This window comes from Mesoplodon densirostris, chromosome 8, assembly GCF_025265405.1.
Source record: "Mesoplodon densirostris isolate mMesDen1 chromosome 8, mMesDen1 primary haplotype, whole genome shotgun sequence".
Lineage (NCBI taxonomy): Eukaryota > Metazoa > Chordata > Mammalia > Artiodactyla > Ziphiidae > Mesoplodon > Mesoplodon densirostris.
Genome location: NC_082668.1, coordinates 69,618,543 through 69,634,347, shown reverse-complemented (window position 1 = coordinate 69,634,347; position 15,805 = coordinate 69,618,543). Strand labels below are relative to the sequence as shown.

At 43.1% G+C, this 15,805-nt stretch overlaps 1 protein-coding gene across 1 annotated transcript in view; it reads right to left on the bottom strand.

Moving 5' to 3' along the window:
- Nucleotides 1-15,805, bottom strand: part of KIF5C (kinesin family member 5C) — a 168,798-nt gene that overhangs the window by 81,920 nt on the left and 71,073 nt on the right. Inside the window, exons 4-10 of the mRNA XM_060106261.1 lie at nt 15,528-15,632; nt 10,275-10,323; nt 9,952-10,007; nt 9,182-9,269; nt 5,093-5,217; nt 2,357-2,461; nt 1,837-1,985 (exon numbers count right to left, since the gene is read on the bottom strand). Coding sequence (XP_059962244.1) covers nt 1,837-1,985; nt 2,357-2,461; nt 5,093-5,217; nt 9,182-9,269; nt 9,952-10,007; nt 10,275-10,323; nt 15,528-15,632 — 677 coding nt within the window. The remainder of the gene's footprint in view (nt 1-1,836; nt 1,986-2,356; nt 2,462-5,092; nt 5,218-9,181; nt 9,270-9,951; nt 10,008-10,274; nt 10,324-15,527; nt 15,633-15,805) is intronic.

The following is a 15,805-nucleotide window of genomic DNA, read 5'->3' as shown; positions in this document are numbered from 1 at the left end:
CCTAAAACTCTTCCTATAGACAGCTGCAAATGCCTACCAAGAGCAGCAGCCTTGAGACAAAGCCCATGCCCCAGGAAGACTCTGGCTTGCAAAGATTCAGATTATCTTTGCTTTGTGGATGAGAATTTTTTTTCAGAGATGTTCCCTTTATAAACGCATTCAGTGCTGGTTTCCTCAAACATGTCTTCAGAGGAAACTGTTAAAGCTCAAGTTTAAGAAACCAGGAGAGATGGGGCAAGCAGGATGATCACCACGGTACTCTATGTTTCCCATAAACAGATACAGGTTTATAGGTATTCGGTACCCTTAAGAAAAAGTAGGTGTTATCCTACTGCAATCCATTGACCTAAGCATTGTGCTAATCAAGGAAGTGATCTGAGAGGAAGTAAAGGACACAAATCCAATTTAAAAGATATATTAGTTCTACGACCGTTCAGTGTAATTATTATTTATTTAGACATCCCACAGGTGCCATGACTGGGTAATTCTATGTTCTGTTGAGGGTTCAGGAAATGACTGGGGTTTAATGAAGTTTAAACAAGCTGTAACAATCTCCCATTCAGAATGCCGACCACCATCTGGCCTTTCGCTAGGCATCTTAAACGATTTCTCAGGCATAACCACACAACACACTCCCAGGAGGAAGGCAGAGGGAGTGCTCCGTGCAAAAGGCAGCTGGAGCCCGCAGAGAACTGGTAACTTGTCTAAAGATCACACAGTTGTTTGAAGGGAATGACAGCAGTAGAATCCACGACTCCCAACCTCAGGTTCAGGCTCAGCCCATTGAGCATGGAAGATGCTCAGATTGCCCCAAGCCACAACACCCCAGCACTCTGGGAACTAGCACCTGAGGCAGCCATGCAGGGAGGATGGGGCTCAACACCTGAAACTGACAGGCCATTACTGAAGATCAAGAAAGGAAGGGATGAGCTAACCCATACCCACGAAGGTTGTGGTAGGATTACTGACTGTCCTTGCTGCCTACCTAGTAAAATTCTCAGACATCTAGGAAATCTCCTTCGGACATTTTTTTATTTTTTATTTTTATTTTTTTGCGGTACGCGGGCCTCTCACTGCTGTGGCCTCTCCCGTTGTGGAGCACAGGCTCCGGACGCGCAGGTTCAGCGGTCATGGCTCACGCCGCTCCGCAGCATGTGGGATCTTCCCGGACCAGGGCACGAACCCATGTCCCCTGCATCGGCAGGCGGACTCTCAACCACTGCGCCACCAGGGAAGCCCCTTTGGACATTTTTGAAGGTGAGAAGAGGGTTGCCATCCTCCCCTTTCCTCAACATACATGCTGCATCTCCTACCCCCAGGGTGAGTATCAGTATTTCTTCTCCCCACCCTTTTATATTTATGCAACTATTCTACAATCACCTACGTTTCAGTTATTCGATCAGCAAATTTGCAGTGGATCCCAAATATTGAAGTAATTACTGGTAGTAGTGGTACCACTAATCATACTACTAAGACTGGTAGTTACCAGTCGAGTTATATACACTTGAAATCCTGTGAACCTGAGAGACTTAATTCCATGACGAACAAAAGTAACACTCCACTGAATAACCAACAATCACATCTATAATAAGCTTGAGTTGTTTTTTTCAGCATCATACCTTTGATAAGCATATTCCTACCCATTATTTTAAAACATAATTGTTCCTTTGGCCTCAATAAATGATGCCTCAAGTTTACAGGTCACCTGCTAGATGCAATTTACTAACAGGCTGCTTGCTTCCTCGCTCTGTTCCCTCTCTGACCCTAGCCCCTCGCCACTCACTCCTAACACCTAAGACCCAGCTCAGAGCGTAGGTTACGAGAGGCCACGCCCACCTTTGTCCAAACATTAGCGTTGACTTGGTCTCAGCTTCATTGAATACCGAGGGAGAACAGCAAATAACGATGGTGGTTCTACAGTTCCCACCCAGAGAGTCCTGAAGAATCCGAGTCATCTTGCTGTCCCGGTATGGCACGTGTGTTTTCTGTTTAGGAAAAGAAAAAAACATTGGCTGTTACAGCCCATTCAAAGAGAAAATACAGAGGCAAGCAAGTTAGTGATGGGAACTGGGCTTAGAAACATGTGAAATAAAAATCTGTTGCCTGGTCTTTGGATCTTGCCAAAGTTTGGAATGCCCATTCTGGGACCACCCGGGTCATACGAAATTAGCATCACCATTCACACATTTTAATGGGCTAGATTTCCTAGCAAGCAGGGCGTCCACAGCCAGGATTCCCCCTGTCCCTTTCTGAACAAAAACAAATGAATCTCTGGGGTGTGTGGCAAAGAGAGTACACGAGCCCAAAAGGTGACTTCTCATAATATCATTTAATAGATGGGGACAGGGTCACTTACCGTCCCTTCTGCCAAGGCAGAGATCACGTTTCCAAGAGCAGACAAAGACTTATTGATATTTTTAGCTTCGTCGAGAACAGCTCCCTCAGCACCAGTTTTACTGACCTACCAGAGAGAAGAGAAAACAGTGAGCTGCACAGGACAGCAAAAGCACAGAGGAGAAAATTCCAATTCACAGGAGGGCAAGCGGGGAGGAAGGGACTGATGTGAATCCTCCTAGAATGCAGGGGAAAATAAAAGTAAGTAAGAATCACGGTGATAAAACCTTCCCTTGTGCCTGAGGCTGGGGATTTGTTCTCTCTTGTTGTCATTTTCCTCTCAACTAGGTTTTAGGGGGAACAGCTGAGATGCCTCAAGTGTAGAGCTGAGGATGCTTCCCAGGGGACATTTGTCCAGGGACACCAGGCTCCAAAAGTGCTGTCACTACAGAAAGGCTGGGGTCCTGCAAGACTGAACCACAGTCTCCATGCCCAGGAAGCATTAAGAGAAAACACGGTTCCAGCCACAATGAATGCACTATTGGGAAAGTGTAGATTACAAGCTCCAACTTCAAGCAAAGGACAAGAAGTGGCAGGGATGGTTATCCGGACTCTCTGCTCCTTCCCTACTTATTCCCATAGCAAGAAAAAAAAAGGAACAATCATCTAAGAGGAAAAATACTCGACAAGGCATGTAAGGCAAGAAAATGTATATTACATAGTGAATTTGTCTTTTTTCCTCTGCAGTTAGAGGGACCATGCACCATTCCTCCTCGGCTGTGTTACTACTGGTAATTTCCTATTTACAGCATTTGCTCTAGGTAGAAAGCAGTTCACAGATGCTAGAGAAAAGGGAACTCAACATGATTCATAGCTCTGCTGACTGGACAAACGACACGGCGGGGAGTGGCTGCGCTCTGAAGAAAGAAAGAAAAGCAGGGAAATGATTTTAAACTGTGCGAAGATGGATTTCAATTCTGTATAAAGGAGAAACTCCCGATAATAGAGATGAATGCATGTCCAAGGGGAGGTTTTTTCCAAAGAAAAATTCAAAGATTTCTCTGGAAATCATGTGTGGGTCCCCTGCTCACAGATGAAGAAATCACAGAGCTGCTGTGTCACAAGTATTAATAGTAACAGTCTATTCACAAGGTGTTGTTTAAGGTGCTTTCACACTTGAGCATCTTAGCTCCATGAAATATGCGAGACAAGTACAATCAGCTTCCTTTTACAGACAAGAAAATTTTGAGCTCCGGGGATGTCAAATTGCCCACCCAAGGGAGGAACACCATTTAAGAAAGACAGGACTAAGACCCAGAGCTCTGTTCTACTAGACCACACTGCTACATTCATGCGGACACATCCAGGGCAAGGAAAACGGATGTTAGCACAGGAAATGACGTGCAGGACCACAACTTTAAAATGCCTCATAAATATCATAAGTAATAACCACTGACGCTGTGCAGGCCTCCACTCTCAACTGCCTGCATTAAGCACTTTTCAGCTGCATTTAGGCCTTAAGTACTCATCTCTGTGCTCTAAAGGGAAAGGGGGCAAGCTTGGGAAGAGGGAAGGGGTCACTGGGAGCTTTGTCTGGACCCATACAACAGGTGCGGCAGCAAAGCAGATGCTAGTTGCTAATGGCCGGTCTAGAAGTGAGCAGTGTTGCTCTCTACTCCCATTCTGGTGGGCATCTGTGGTCCAAGCCTGGACCAGTTCAATTTTTGACTGCCAACTAGGAGGATACATGTGATCTGCTCAAGGCTGGACAAACGCGGACAGGAGGACAATCCAAGTAGCCATTAATCACATGGATGCTAGTGGCCATAACTTGGCGTCCAGCAACTCAGTGGTGGAAGCAGTAAGTGGGGATCAATGACACAGTTTGGGAGACTGACTGAGCTTCAGGGCCGGCCCTGATGGGGACAGTCAGCACGACATCAGAGATGAGGGAGGCCACATGGTATTGTGCACAGAGACTTGCTCTGTGACGTCGTCCGAGGTGGGCAGTGCCCCCATCCGGGGTCTGGCAGCAGGAGCCTCTGGTGGTGCTATGGAAGTGAGGCTGGGAGGGCAGAGGGGAGTTTCTGGGAAGCCTATTCAGTCTGGAGTATGGCCTCAGCCAGTGCCTGGGAGAGCATAGACAGGGTACAGATGCCAAAAGAAAACCCTCACAAAATCAGAGAAGGGTCAGGGCTTGTGGCTAAAACACTGGCTCCAGACCTCGTAGACTGAATGGAGTGAGGCTGCCCACACAGAACACGGTCAGTTCACGCCTCCTGCAGAGAGAAGCCGGGAAGGCAGGGAGAGCCCCACTTTCCAGATCTTCTATCAGCAAACAAACCTGCAGAGGCAGGCCTGCCACATTCCAGCGTCAGAGCCCCTCCCTGGCCTATTTGAATCTGTCAAAACACAGAGATCTTTCCTGTTCTCAGAAGTTCACGTCCCTCCAGCATTTGTGCCGCTGCCTTTGCCAGGCTAAGTTCACACCAACACTTGCCTCATGTCATCATCAGGGTCTATTAGGCATAAATCAGGTTGGCATTCAAAACACCTCCTGTGACATGAGTAGGGGACTTCAGGACCAGAAAAGAAAGAGCAGAGAAATGAAGGTTAAATTTAATAACACCTTAGCACAACATCAGAAACTTTAAAAGCTCTTTAAAATCAGGGAATAGAAAGACATAAAAATTATCCCATTGCACACTGAAGCAAATAACGGGGAAACTGTGGATAATACAAATAAAGAACCAATTACCTTTTCGCTCCCAGCCAAATCAACCAGATAAAGCTTCCCACTGAGTTTTTTTTCAGTCTCTACATTCTCTTGTTTAATATTAATCAGGAAGATACTGTGACTTCTAGAGCTGTGTTCATTCATGTCTGAAAAGGAAAACAGTTTACTGCTCTACAATGAACATATAAATTTAGGTTGCAAGCATCGCAATAAAAAACACAACAAATCATGCCTAATAGTTCCTTTTTTTCTAAGTCCACTCAATTTAAAAAATTACCTGAGACCTCTTCTCCTGCAAAACAATGCTCACTCTAGAAATGAAAGATTTAAAATATTTTCACGTGGCAAAGAAATTAATCTAAAAATCGTGGTCAGTGGTTTAAGACAACAGAGTCTCGAGCTCTGCCTGAAGCCGCCATCCTCCAACACGCCAATCCAGCCTACCTCTCTCCTTGAAGAGCTCAAGTCTTCCTCCCCTGCCTCATTTTAAGTCCCTCAGCCTTTATCATTTTGACTAGTACCTGATGTATTCCATCTTCTTCATGTGTGTAAGCCTTGCCTTATCAGTGATAAGACTGATCAGGAAGAATTATGACTTTCTTAAGGAAGGATTAAGACATACATTTCTTCTATAACCCATGCTAGGCACAGAGAAGGTCTCAAAGATGAAATATGCTTCATTAGGACCAAGCGCCAAAAATAAAAATCTTCTTGGACCCTGGTCTTTGCTCACCAGGCAGGCAGAGACCCCAGTGACTGTTTTACTCAACCCCACTAGCAATTATTTCTCAAAACTATCTAACCAGATTATGTGGGAAAAAACCCTAAAAGATTCCACAAAAACGTTGGAACTAGTGAATTTGGCAAAGTTGCAGGATACAAATGCAATACATAAAAATCAGTTGCATTGGGCTTCCCTGGTGGCACAGTGGTTGAGAGTCCACCTGCCGATGCAGGGGACACGGGTTCGTGCCCCGGTCCGGGAAGGTCCCACATGCCGCGGAGCGGCTGGGCCCGTGGGCCATGGCCACTGAGCCTGCGCATCCGGAGCCTGTGCTCCGCAACAGGAGAGGCCACAACAGTGAGAGGCCCGCGTACCGCAAAAAAAAAAAATCAGTTGCATTATATATAACAATAATGAACAATCCAAAAAGGAAATTAAGAAAACAATTCCATTTAAAATAAGAACAAAAAGAATAAGATATTTAGGAATAAACTTAACCAAGGAAGTGAGAGGCATACACTGAAAACTATAAAATGTTGCTAAAAGAAATTAAAGAATACACAAATAAATGGAAGAATAATCCTTGTTCTTGGATTAAAAGACTTAATATTATTAAGATGTCCATACTACCAACTGATTCAATGTCATCTCTATCAAAATCACAATGATGTTTTTTGCAGAAATAGAAAAGTCCATCCTAAAATTCAGATGAATCTCAAGGGTCCCTGAATAGCCAAAACGGGAGAGGCCACAGCAGTGAGAGGCCCGCGTACCACACACACACACACACACACACACACACACACACACACACACAAAAATATATATATATATGTAAACTTTTGTGTGTGAAAGGACACTATCAACAGTGAAAAGGTAACCCACAGAATAGAAAATATTTGTACATCATATATCTGATAAGGGATTGAGATCCAGAATATATAAAGAACTCCTACAAATAAACAACAGCAAAAAGCCAAACAACCCAATTTTAAAAAAATGGGCCAAGGACTTGAATAGCACTTCTACAAGGAAGATGCACAAATGGCCAATAAGCATATGAAAAAATGCTAAACATCACTAATCATTAGGGAAATGCAAATCAAAATCTCAATGAGATAGCACTTCACACCCATTAGTATGATGATTAAAAAGAAAAAAAAACCCAGAAAATAAGAAGTGTTGGCAAGGATATGGAGAAATTAAAACTCTTGCACACTGTTGGTGGGAATATAAAATGGTGCACCTGCTATGGAAAACAGTCTGGCTGTTCCTTAAAAAATTAAAAGGAGAATTACCGTATGATCCAGCAATTCTACTTCTACTTCTGGGTATTTACCCAAAAGAACTGAAAGCAGGAACTTGAACAGATATTTATAAATACCTCCATGTTCATAGCAACATCATTCACAATAGCCAAAAGTTAGAAGCAACACAATGTCTATCTGTGGATGAATGGAAAACAAAATGTGGTCTATGTATACAATGGAACATTATTCAGCCTTAAAAAGGAAGGAAATTCTGACACATGCTACATGGATGAATCTTGAGGACATTATGCTGAGTGAAACATGCACATCACAAAAGGACTTGTATCATTCCACTTATATGAAGTACCTAGAGTTGTCAAATTCACTGAGACGGCAAGTAGGGTGGTGGTTACCAGGGGTTGGGAGGAGGGAGTATGGAGGGTTATTATTAAATGGATATGGAGTTTCATTTTGGGATAATTAAAAATACTGGAAAAAAAATTCTGGAAATAGGAAGTGGTGATGGTTGCAAATATTGTGAATATACTTAATGCCACTAAATTGTACACTTAAAAGTGGTTAAAATGGTAAATTTTATGTTATGCATAATGTAACAAAATAAAAAAAAAACTTACCAGAATGATAAGAAAGATAGTAATGTTCTGGACCAACAGTTCTGAACCAGGGGCCCAAGATGGACTTTCAGGTATGTCATGAATAATTCATAACTAACAATAACTTAAGAAACAGTGAAAAACTTCTTTACAAATGAGAGATGCTATTAGTATAAGAATATCAGTCTTACATTCTTTCCTATATGCACATAAGCAGAAGAGAAAGAAGTAGAGTTTAACCTACACTGTATACAGGTCTAGGCTCACCTATGAAACTTGCCATGTATATGAATATCATCTGATACATTTGTGGGGGTAGGGAAACAGTTGAGAATTACAGTTCTGGATCAAAGGATCATAGCACCAGTCAACCAAGCAAAGCTTGAATCTCTTCTACACCATGCGGGGAACCCACTACCTCCCCAGGTAGCAGGTTTTACTTGGGGCAGCATTAGGGACTAGAGTTCTTCTTGTGAAAGGTTAAAATCTGCCTCCATGTAGCTTCAACAATCCTGGGTGGTCTACTCATTCAGATCAAACAAAGCAAGCTGACTCTCTTTCTTAATGTCAGCACCTTGAAGATATTATGAAAAATATGTTAAGAAACACTGCATTGCCCACATGCCCTCCCCAGACATTTTTCTCTCTTCAAAGCTAGAAATCTTTCAGGGACTTCCCTGGTAGGTAGTGGCTAAGACTCCGTGCTCCCAATGCAGGAGGCCTGGATTCGATCCCTGGTCAGGGAACTAGATCCCGCGTGCTGCAACTGAGAGCCTGCATGCTGCAACTAAAAGATCTCACCTGCCGCAACTAAGACCCGGCACAGCCAAATAAATAAGTATTAAAAAAAAAAAGTTAGAAATCCTTCATTCTTTCAAGTCCTCTTCACATGAACTCACTCTCATCTGTGCACATCTCATCTGAATAAGACAGATAGCCCCCATCTTTTCATGGAAACTCTGCTGCTCTAACACCATGTGACCTGCTTCCCTGAGACGGGCCGAGGAAGACATCGCAAGGTAAACCAGCTGACCTATGTTTGTTACCAACAAGGCATCACAAAGTTTATAGTCAAGCTCCCGTTCCTCCATGTCTTTCTTTTCCTTGTTTACAAAGGGCAGAAATCTAACATGGTTTCTTTCCATGCGTATGACTGGCCTATAGAATCTGTTGGTTTGGATTTTTTTAAACAATGAACTTAGAAGCTTACTTTCTTCCCCCTTTAGTTGGTTGGTTGGTTGTTTACCCCAGTGTTCAGGCTTAGGCTGTTACCAGGGCCCAGTCAGTGAGTGTCACCAGACATTTCCAACAGGCCCCTGGACAGCAGGAGGCGCTGTTTCCCAGGACCTGCCCAGGCCCGCTGGTACTGCTTACACCCCTGTGTTTTGAGTGCCAGAAACTGCTTTACAACCGCCTTCCCCTGCATTATTCCATTTGGACCTCATTACCCCCACCCAACCTGGTTGGTTGGCAGACGTTTGTGTCCTAAGTTAGAGGGGAGGAAACACCACCCCAGGCTTACTCGTTACAGCCACGTGGCGGTTTGCTTTGCCTTCATCTATCACGTCCATGACCTCCTCCGGGCTTGACACAAACCGCTCGGTGCACCCCTGCAAGACAGCCAGATCAGGTTGGTCATGGAAAAACTGAAAAGCAACATGACTTTGAAACAGCTAGACATTTTCCCACTTCTCTTCTAGAGCTGTCAATCCAGAGGAAGGCTGCACTGTCGACCCAACAACTTTTCCTCCTTACCTAGGCTTTGCAGTGTACATTAAAAAGAAGTCTGAGCAAACGCTAGGAAACCCAGAAGTAAACCATAAAATAAATGCCAGATTTTAAGTACATATCCATACTCATCAGCAGTGGAGACAGAAAATAAAGAAGGAAACCAATGACGGAAAAAGAAATGGATGAAATCTTGCTTTGCCTTTCAATCTAGCCACCAACTTTAATTAGATACTGAAGTTGTAGACATAATGCTATGACAGGTTTCTCCTAAGTGCAAAGTATGAACAAATGTACTCAATGCCAAAGCCTCTTTAAATGTGAATAATAAATGTTCAGTTCTCCAGTTCTTACCTCATGTGATTTGACATCTGTGATATACTTACATAGAAATAACTGAAGAAATTAAAAGTCAGGTTTTTTAACCAGATGAATATTAAATATAAGGAACGTGATTAAATATCTATATGCACTTTTTAGGTAATATTCTGGGCATCTTATGTAATAATTATGACAGTGACTGGAGAGAAATCAATTGCATCATCAATCAAGTTTTCCTCATACCTTTACGTACGGGACTCTGTTTTTATCTTCATGAACGGCCAAGTTTGTCTTGGATACTACAGAGATCATGATGATGACATGCAAAGAAGAAAACAAAAGTTAAAGACCCTGTATTGGAGAAAAAATAGAAATTGTTACAGAAGATAGGTAAATCTAATCACTTTGCAATGACTCAAGTTAAAGCTTTGGCTGAGAATAAGCAGATAGCCTGAAGGCAATAGAACATCCCTATAAATTCCTTAAGCAGAAGTGCTGTAAATCATGCCAACCTTTCTGGACTTTAGTTACAGAACAAATAAAAGACAAGAATTCGGGTTACTCACCATCGAGTAAGTCCCTGATTTTGTCCAGGTAGATTTCAAAATAGGAAACCTGATTAAAAACAAATTGATTTTGAAACAGAAATGCCACCCTGTACTTCAAAAACATCATTATTAGAACTTGTAAAAGCTTTTTGTTATGCCACGAAGAGTAAGAAGAGGTCTACAAAGTGAAGATTCAGAGTCTAGAGGGCAGAGCTCCAGCCCACTCCCCTGGCCTCCTGCTTCCTGCTTGTCAGCTTGCTCTACAAGTCCCTGCTCAATGGGCCACTCTCCATACCCACATCAGAGTTCCCTTCACTTCCAGCCAGGTGTTATTTACATCCTGTGCTAGACAGCCTTATAGGAAGACTCTACCTTTTCACCTTAGATGAGCACCAAGCAAACTTCTAGGTATGACAACAGCTAGAACAGAACATGTCCTTTGCAAGTAACTGTCAAAAATCAGTAGACCTCACCGCAGGCATGACATTAACAGCCTCTTCAGACCAGGGAGGGAGCATGTTCCAAACATTCACATGAAGAAGGTGGGGAGGGGGATAAGGGCAGTTTGCTTGGAACTACAGAACAGTAACAGGGAGAGAGCTGGTGATAGTGGCCAGCTTTGGGGAGTCCAGGAAGGATTTGAACAAAACGCAATTTAATGAAACACAACTAGACTGTGAGAGGGAAAGGACGCCTTCCAATTAGTTATTCTCAAACTTCAGTCCCAGCACTGCCTATATCAGCATCTCCCATAGCGTCTGTTTAAATTGCCCTGAACCCTACTGCAATCCTCCTGAATCAGAATCTCCAAGAATAGGATTTAGGAATCCGCTTCTAAACTCCCCAGGTGATTCTTATCTTATCTCAGCCTGATATCTGAGAACAACTTTAACTGGATACGTGATCTTGGAGATTTAATTCACAAGTAACCAAGACCCTAGACCTCAACGTTCCCATCTGTCAAATGAAGCCATTCGACGTGATGATATCAAAAATTCCCTCTATGATTCTGTACTGTCTACACTTGCCTTCTGCAGACCAGATCAACTGTCCTCTCCCTCAAGTTCATGGGTTTTTTTTTTTTTGAAATGTAAACAGAGGATTGAGCCAAAAAGGTGTTTTAAAAGTTGAAAAGTAGTTGTAAAGTTGGGATGTAACTCTACCTGTGAAATCTCACCCCTACATCCCAGCTCTGGACCAGTCCTGCCTCGAAGCAGGGGAAGGTGAACACTCCGTAACCCAGCACTAGTCCCAACCCTGCTCAGCCCTGTTGCATTATCTTTTGTCCGTGTCTCAGCCTGGAACATCCTGGTACCTCGTTTCTCTGAGATCTGGGGTCCTGGCTTCAAACCCTGGAATCTGTAGCTGAGCATCCTCTCCCTAACAACCTCTGCATCCTTGAATGCCTGTCAAACAGCCCTGTCACTGACCCTCTCTGTCACAGATACAACTACCTGACCTTTGCAAGACCTACTGCTCTGGAAACCTCTCCCTGTGGCTGGAATCCTAGGGTCTGCTTGGCCTCTAACCTTAGACATTTCTAACCCAGCCCTTCTGCAGCCCACTCAACCCTGGTTCCAACCCATTCTATGTATTTCAGAATTGTCTGGTCTTCATTAAGACTTTCCTGTTATCTTTGAGATCTTAAGCTTGTGCCCTTATTTCCATAGGTTACAGAGAAAATTAATGACATCCAAAGACCGGTTGTGAACTAGATATTAGGAAATCTGGCAGTTAGAATCTTGTCCATTTAATATAAGTAGAAAGAGAATTCTGATTTATTAGTTTCTTTTTACCATAGCAGATAGTGGTTACTTTGGGGTGGGGGGTTGAATTTTGTTATTTTTATCACCTCAAGTACTTTGTAAAACTAGATGGAAGAAAAATAAATAAGCATTGTTTGGCACTAGGAGAAAGCATGTTCAGAAATAATATTTAAAACCTCGGTGAGACCGGTCAGAATGGCCATCATCAAAAAATCTACAAACAATACATGCTGGAGAGGGTGTGAAGAAAAGGGAACCCTTTTGCACTGTTGGTGGGAATGTAAATTGATACAGCCACTATGGAGAACAGTATGGAGGCTCCTTAAAAAACTACAAATAGAGCCACCATATAACCCAGCAATCCCACTACTGGGCATATACCCTGAGAAAACCATAATTCAAAGAGTCATGTACCACAGTGTTCATTGCAGCATTATTTACAATAGCCAGGACATGGAAGCAACCTAAGTGTCCATCGACAGATGAATGGATAAAGAAGATGTGGCACGTATATACAACGGAATATTACTCAGCCATAAAAAGAAATGAAATTGAGTTATTTGTAGTGAGGTGGATGGACCTAGAGACTGTCATACAGAGAGAAGTAAGTCAGAAAGAGAAAAACAAATACCGTATGCTAACATATATATGGAATCTTAAAAAAAATGGTTATGAAGAACCTAGGGGCAGGACAGGAATAAAGACGCAGACATAGAGAATGGACTTGAGAACACGGCAGGGGGGCGGGGGTGTGGTGCAGGGGGAAGGGTGGGGGAAAGGGTAAGCTGGGACGAAGTGAGAGAGTAACACTGACATATGTACGCTACCAAATGTAAAATAGATAGCTGGTGGGAAGCAGCTGCATAGCACAGGGAGATTAGCTTGGTGCTTTGTGACCACCTAGAGGGATGGGATAGGGAGGGTGGGAGGGAGGCTCAAGAGGGAGGGGATATGGGGATATATGTATGCATAAAGCTGATTCACTTTGTTATACAGCAGAAACTAACACAACACTGTAAATCAATTATATCCAATAAAGATGTATAAATAAATAAAGCCTCTGTGAGACTCACTTTAAGGAACAGATTTTCAATATTGCCTTAATCAAGCCTCTTTTTCTTGATTAAGCCTGTCACTACTCAGTTCAAAATAAGAAGCAGTCAATAACTAACTTGCTCATTTACAATTATTATTTGTGAAATAAGACAGCCTAACTACAAATGCAGGACAGGAACCTGGACTGTAAAATTCAACCCTAGACGTTGAGTGTTGTTCCTCCTCTCCTTCCCCTTCATGCTGGGGCTATTTTTATCTTAATAAGATTCTAATATGAGACCTTATATTGAGGGCAATAATTGGTTTAACATCTTACTCCAGGATTATCCCATAAGAGCCCTATAGTGGTTTAAGGTATTTCTATGCAAACAGCCTTAAAGATGCACTAAGCTCCTAAATCTTGATCCCATCAAAGCAACAAGTGTCTGTATCCTCAGATATAAAAAACTCTAGCAAGGAGGAGAAGCTGGCTTCAGCCAACAAAAGGAGCTGTAAAGAAAAAGATTTGCTGGATGTACTTTATAATTGGGCAAACAGTTTCTGACTTGTTTAAATATAATTTGGGGAAGGTACACAGCAGAAATAAGTAAAGGTGGAAATTTAATATAATGGAACAGGTACTGCACGTGGGGTTGGTCAGATCAAGAATCTAAATCTCAACTCTGGGGCTTCCCTGGTGGCGCAGTGGTTAAGAATCCACCTGCCAATGCAGGGGACACGGGTTCAAGCCCTGGTCCGGGAAGATCCCACATGCCACAGAGCAACACAGCCCACGTGCCACAACTACTGAGCCTGCACTCTAGAGCCCGCGAGCCAAAACTACTGAAGCCCGTGCGCTTAGAGCCCGTGCTCTGCAACAAGAGAAGCCACCGCAGTGAGAAGCCCGCGCACTGCAACAAAGAGTAGCCCCGCTCACCACAACTAGAGAAAGCCCGCGCACAGCAACGGAGACCCAGCGCAGCCAAAAATTAATTAATTAAATCAATAAATCTCAACTCTGCCGAGGACATGTCACTCTGGCCATCTGGCTCTATATCTTTGAACTTTAGTTTCTCACCTCTAAAATGATGGGCCTAGGCACTTGGGTCCCAGCCTTCAAGGATGATCAGCCTCTTGGTTGATCTGCTCACCTCCAAGTCTGCTAACTGCCCCTTTCTCCTCCACCTCCTGTGAACCCCGTCCCCAGTCACTGTGGCGGGGACCCTACCAGCCACGTGCATCCTGGACACAGCTCATCGGAGCTGGGGGCGGGGGGTACCTACTGGAGGCTGGGCCAATGGGCCCCTCCCCAGGGGAATGAGGAATTGGAAATAAGGGAATGTAGAGCAGAAGCTGCCATGCACCCTCTTTCCCATATACAGAAAAGAGAAAGATGGTCTGGAACAAGGGAAAGAAATTAAGCAAGAGGGTGGGGATTAAAGAAATTAAGAAACGTGGGGACTGTAATGGAGATGGAGTTTCTTTTGGGGGTAATGAAAATGTTCTGGAAGTAAATAGTGATCATGGTTGTACAATTTTGAAAATATACTAAAAACCATCAAACTGTACACTTTAAAAAGGTTAAATTTATGGTATGTGAACTATATCGCAATTTTTTTTAAGTTAAAAAAAAATAGGAAAAGCAGAGCCTGGATTTCTTACTTCTCCACAACTCCCCGCCCCCATGCCTGCTGTCAGATTCTGTATCTTATAACAACTTCCTCTATTTGCTTAAACAAGTAGCTTTCAGTCACTTGCAAACAAAGGCGTTCCATTGAATATACCCCTTCTACCAAATGTTATGAATTCACAGCTATAGTTGAGAGTAGAAATCTCTTTCAATTCAAATTTAAGCCAGAACATAGGTTTGAAAAACAAAAACAAGGAGGAAAAGAATTCCCTTTCCTAACATTTCTCAGAATGCGCTCCTCAAAATACTAGTCTGTCATCCTCCAAGAAGGGTAAAGTATGTCCACAGTCAAATGAGATAGGAAATGTAATATAGTACATGTCCACTTTGCAGAACTGCAGTACACGTTAGCATATTTAAGCTTGGGCTAAGTTTAACATTGTTCAACAAAGCATTTTCCCAGCTAATTTGACCACATACGCCTTTTCCATTGTAGCCCACTGAGTAATAACATGAGGGATTGTATTCCATGGAACACACTTTGGGAAATGCTGTCCTCACCCAATCATGGACACAGGCCAGTCAGACCTACAGAAATCCACAGGGTAAAGGGTAGAATTCAGACAACTACCAAGATGATTCCATCCTAAAAAGGGCTTTTATTTATCTCAGTATTTCCTCAGTATTAGCCTGAGTCATTAACTAATAAATATGGTTCTGCTGATCACAGGAATGTCATTTAAATTAGATAAAATCTTCTATGTATACATAAAAGAGAAAAGCAAAGAAACATGATTTGGGGCTCAGTTTCTTCTCTTGGGACTCAATAACAGCACTTACCTTGATGTGGAACTCCAGGTTTTCGTCCATGGAATAGATATGGTCAAAGATGTCGTGTGCGATCCTTGGGATGATGCCCATGAGTTGAGGGTCATGTAGCTTCCCCTAGTGAGTGAAAAAGACAAACACAGGGAGCTAAAGAGTGCTGGGCGACACGTGAGAGAGAGAGAAGGGAGCGAACCTGGGCTTCTTAAACAGGACTCCGTGGAACAGGGAGCACCACGCAGGACTGCCTGCTCCCTAGGAGATCTACCCGACCTGCCAACAGACCAACAGTT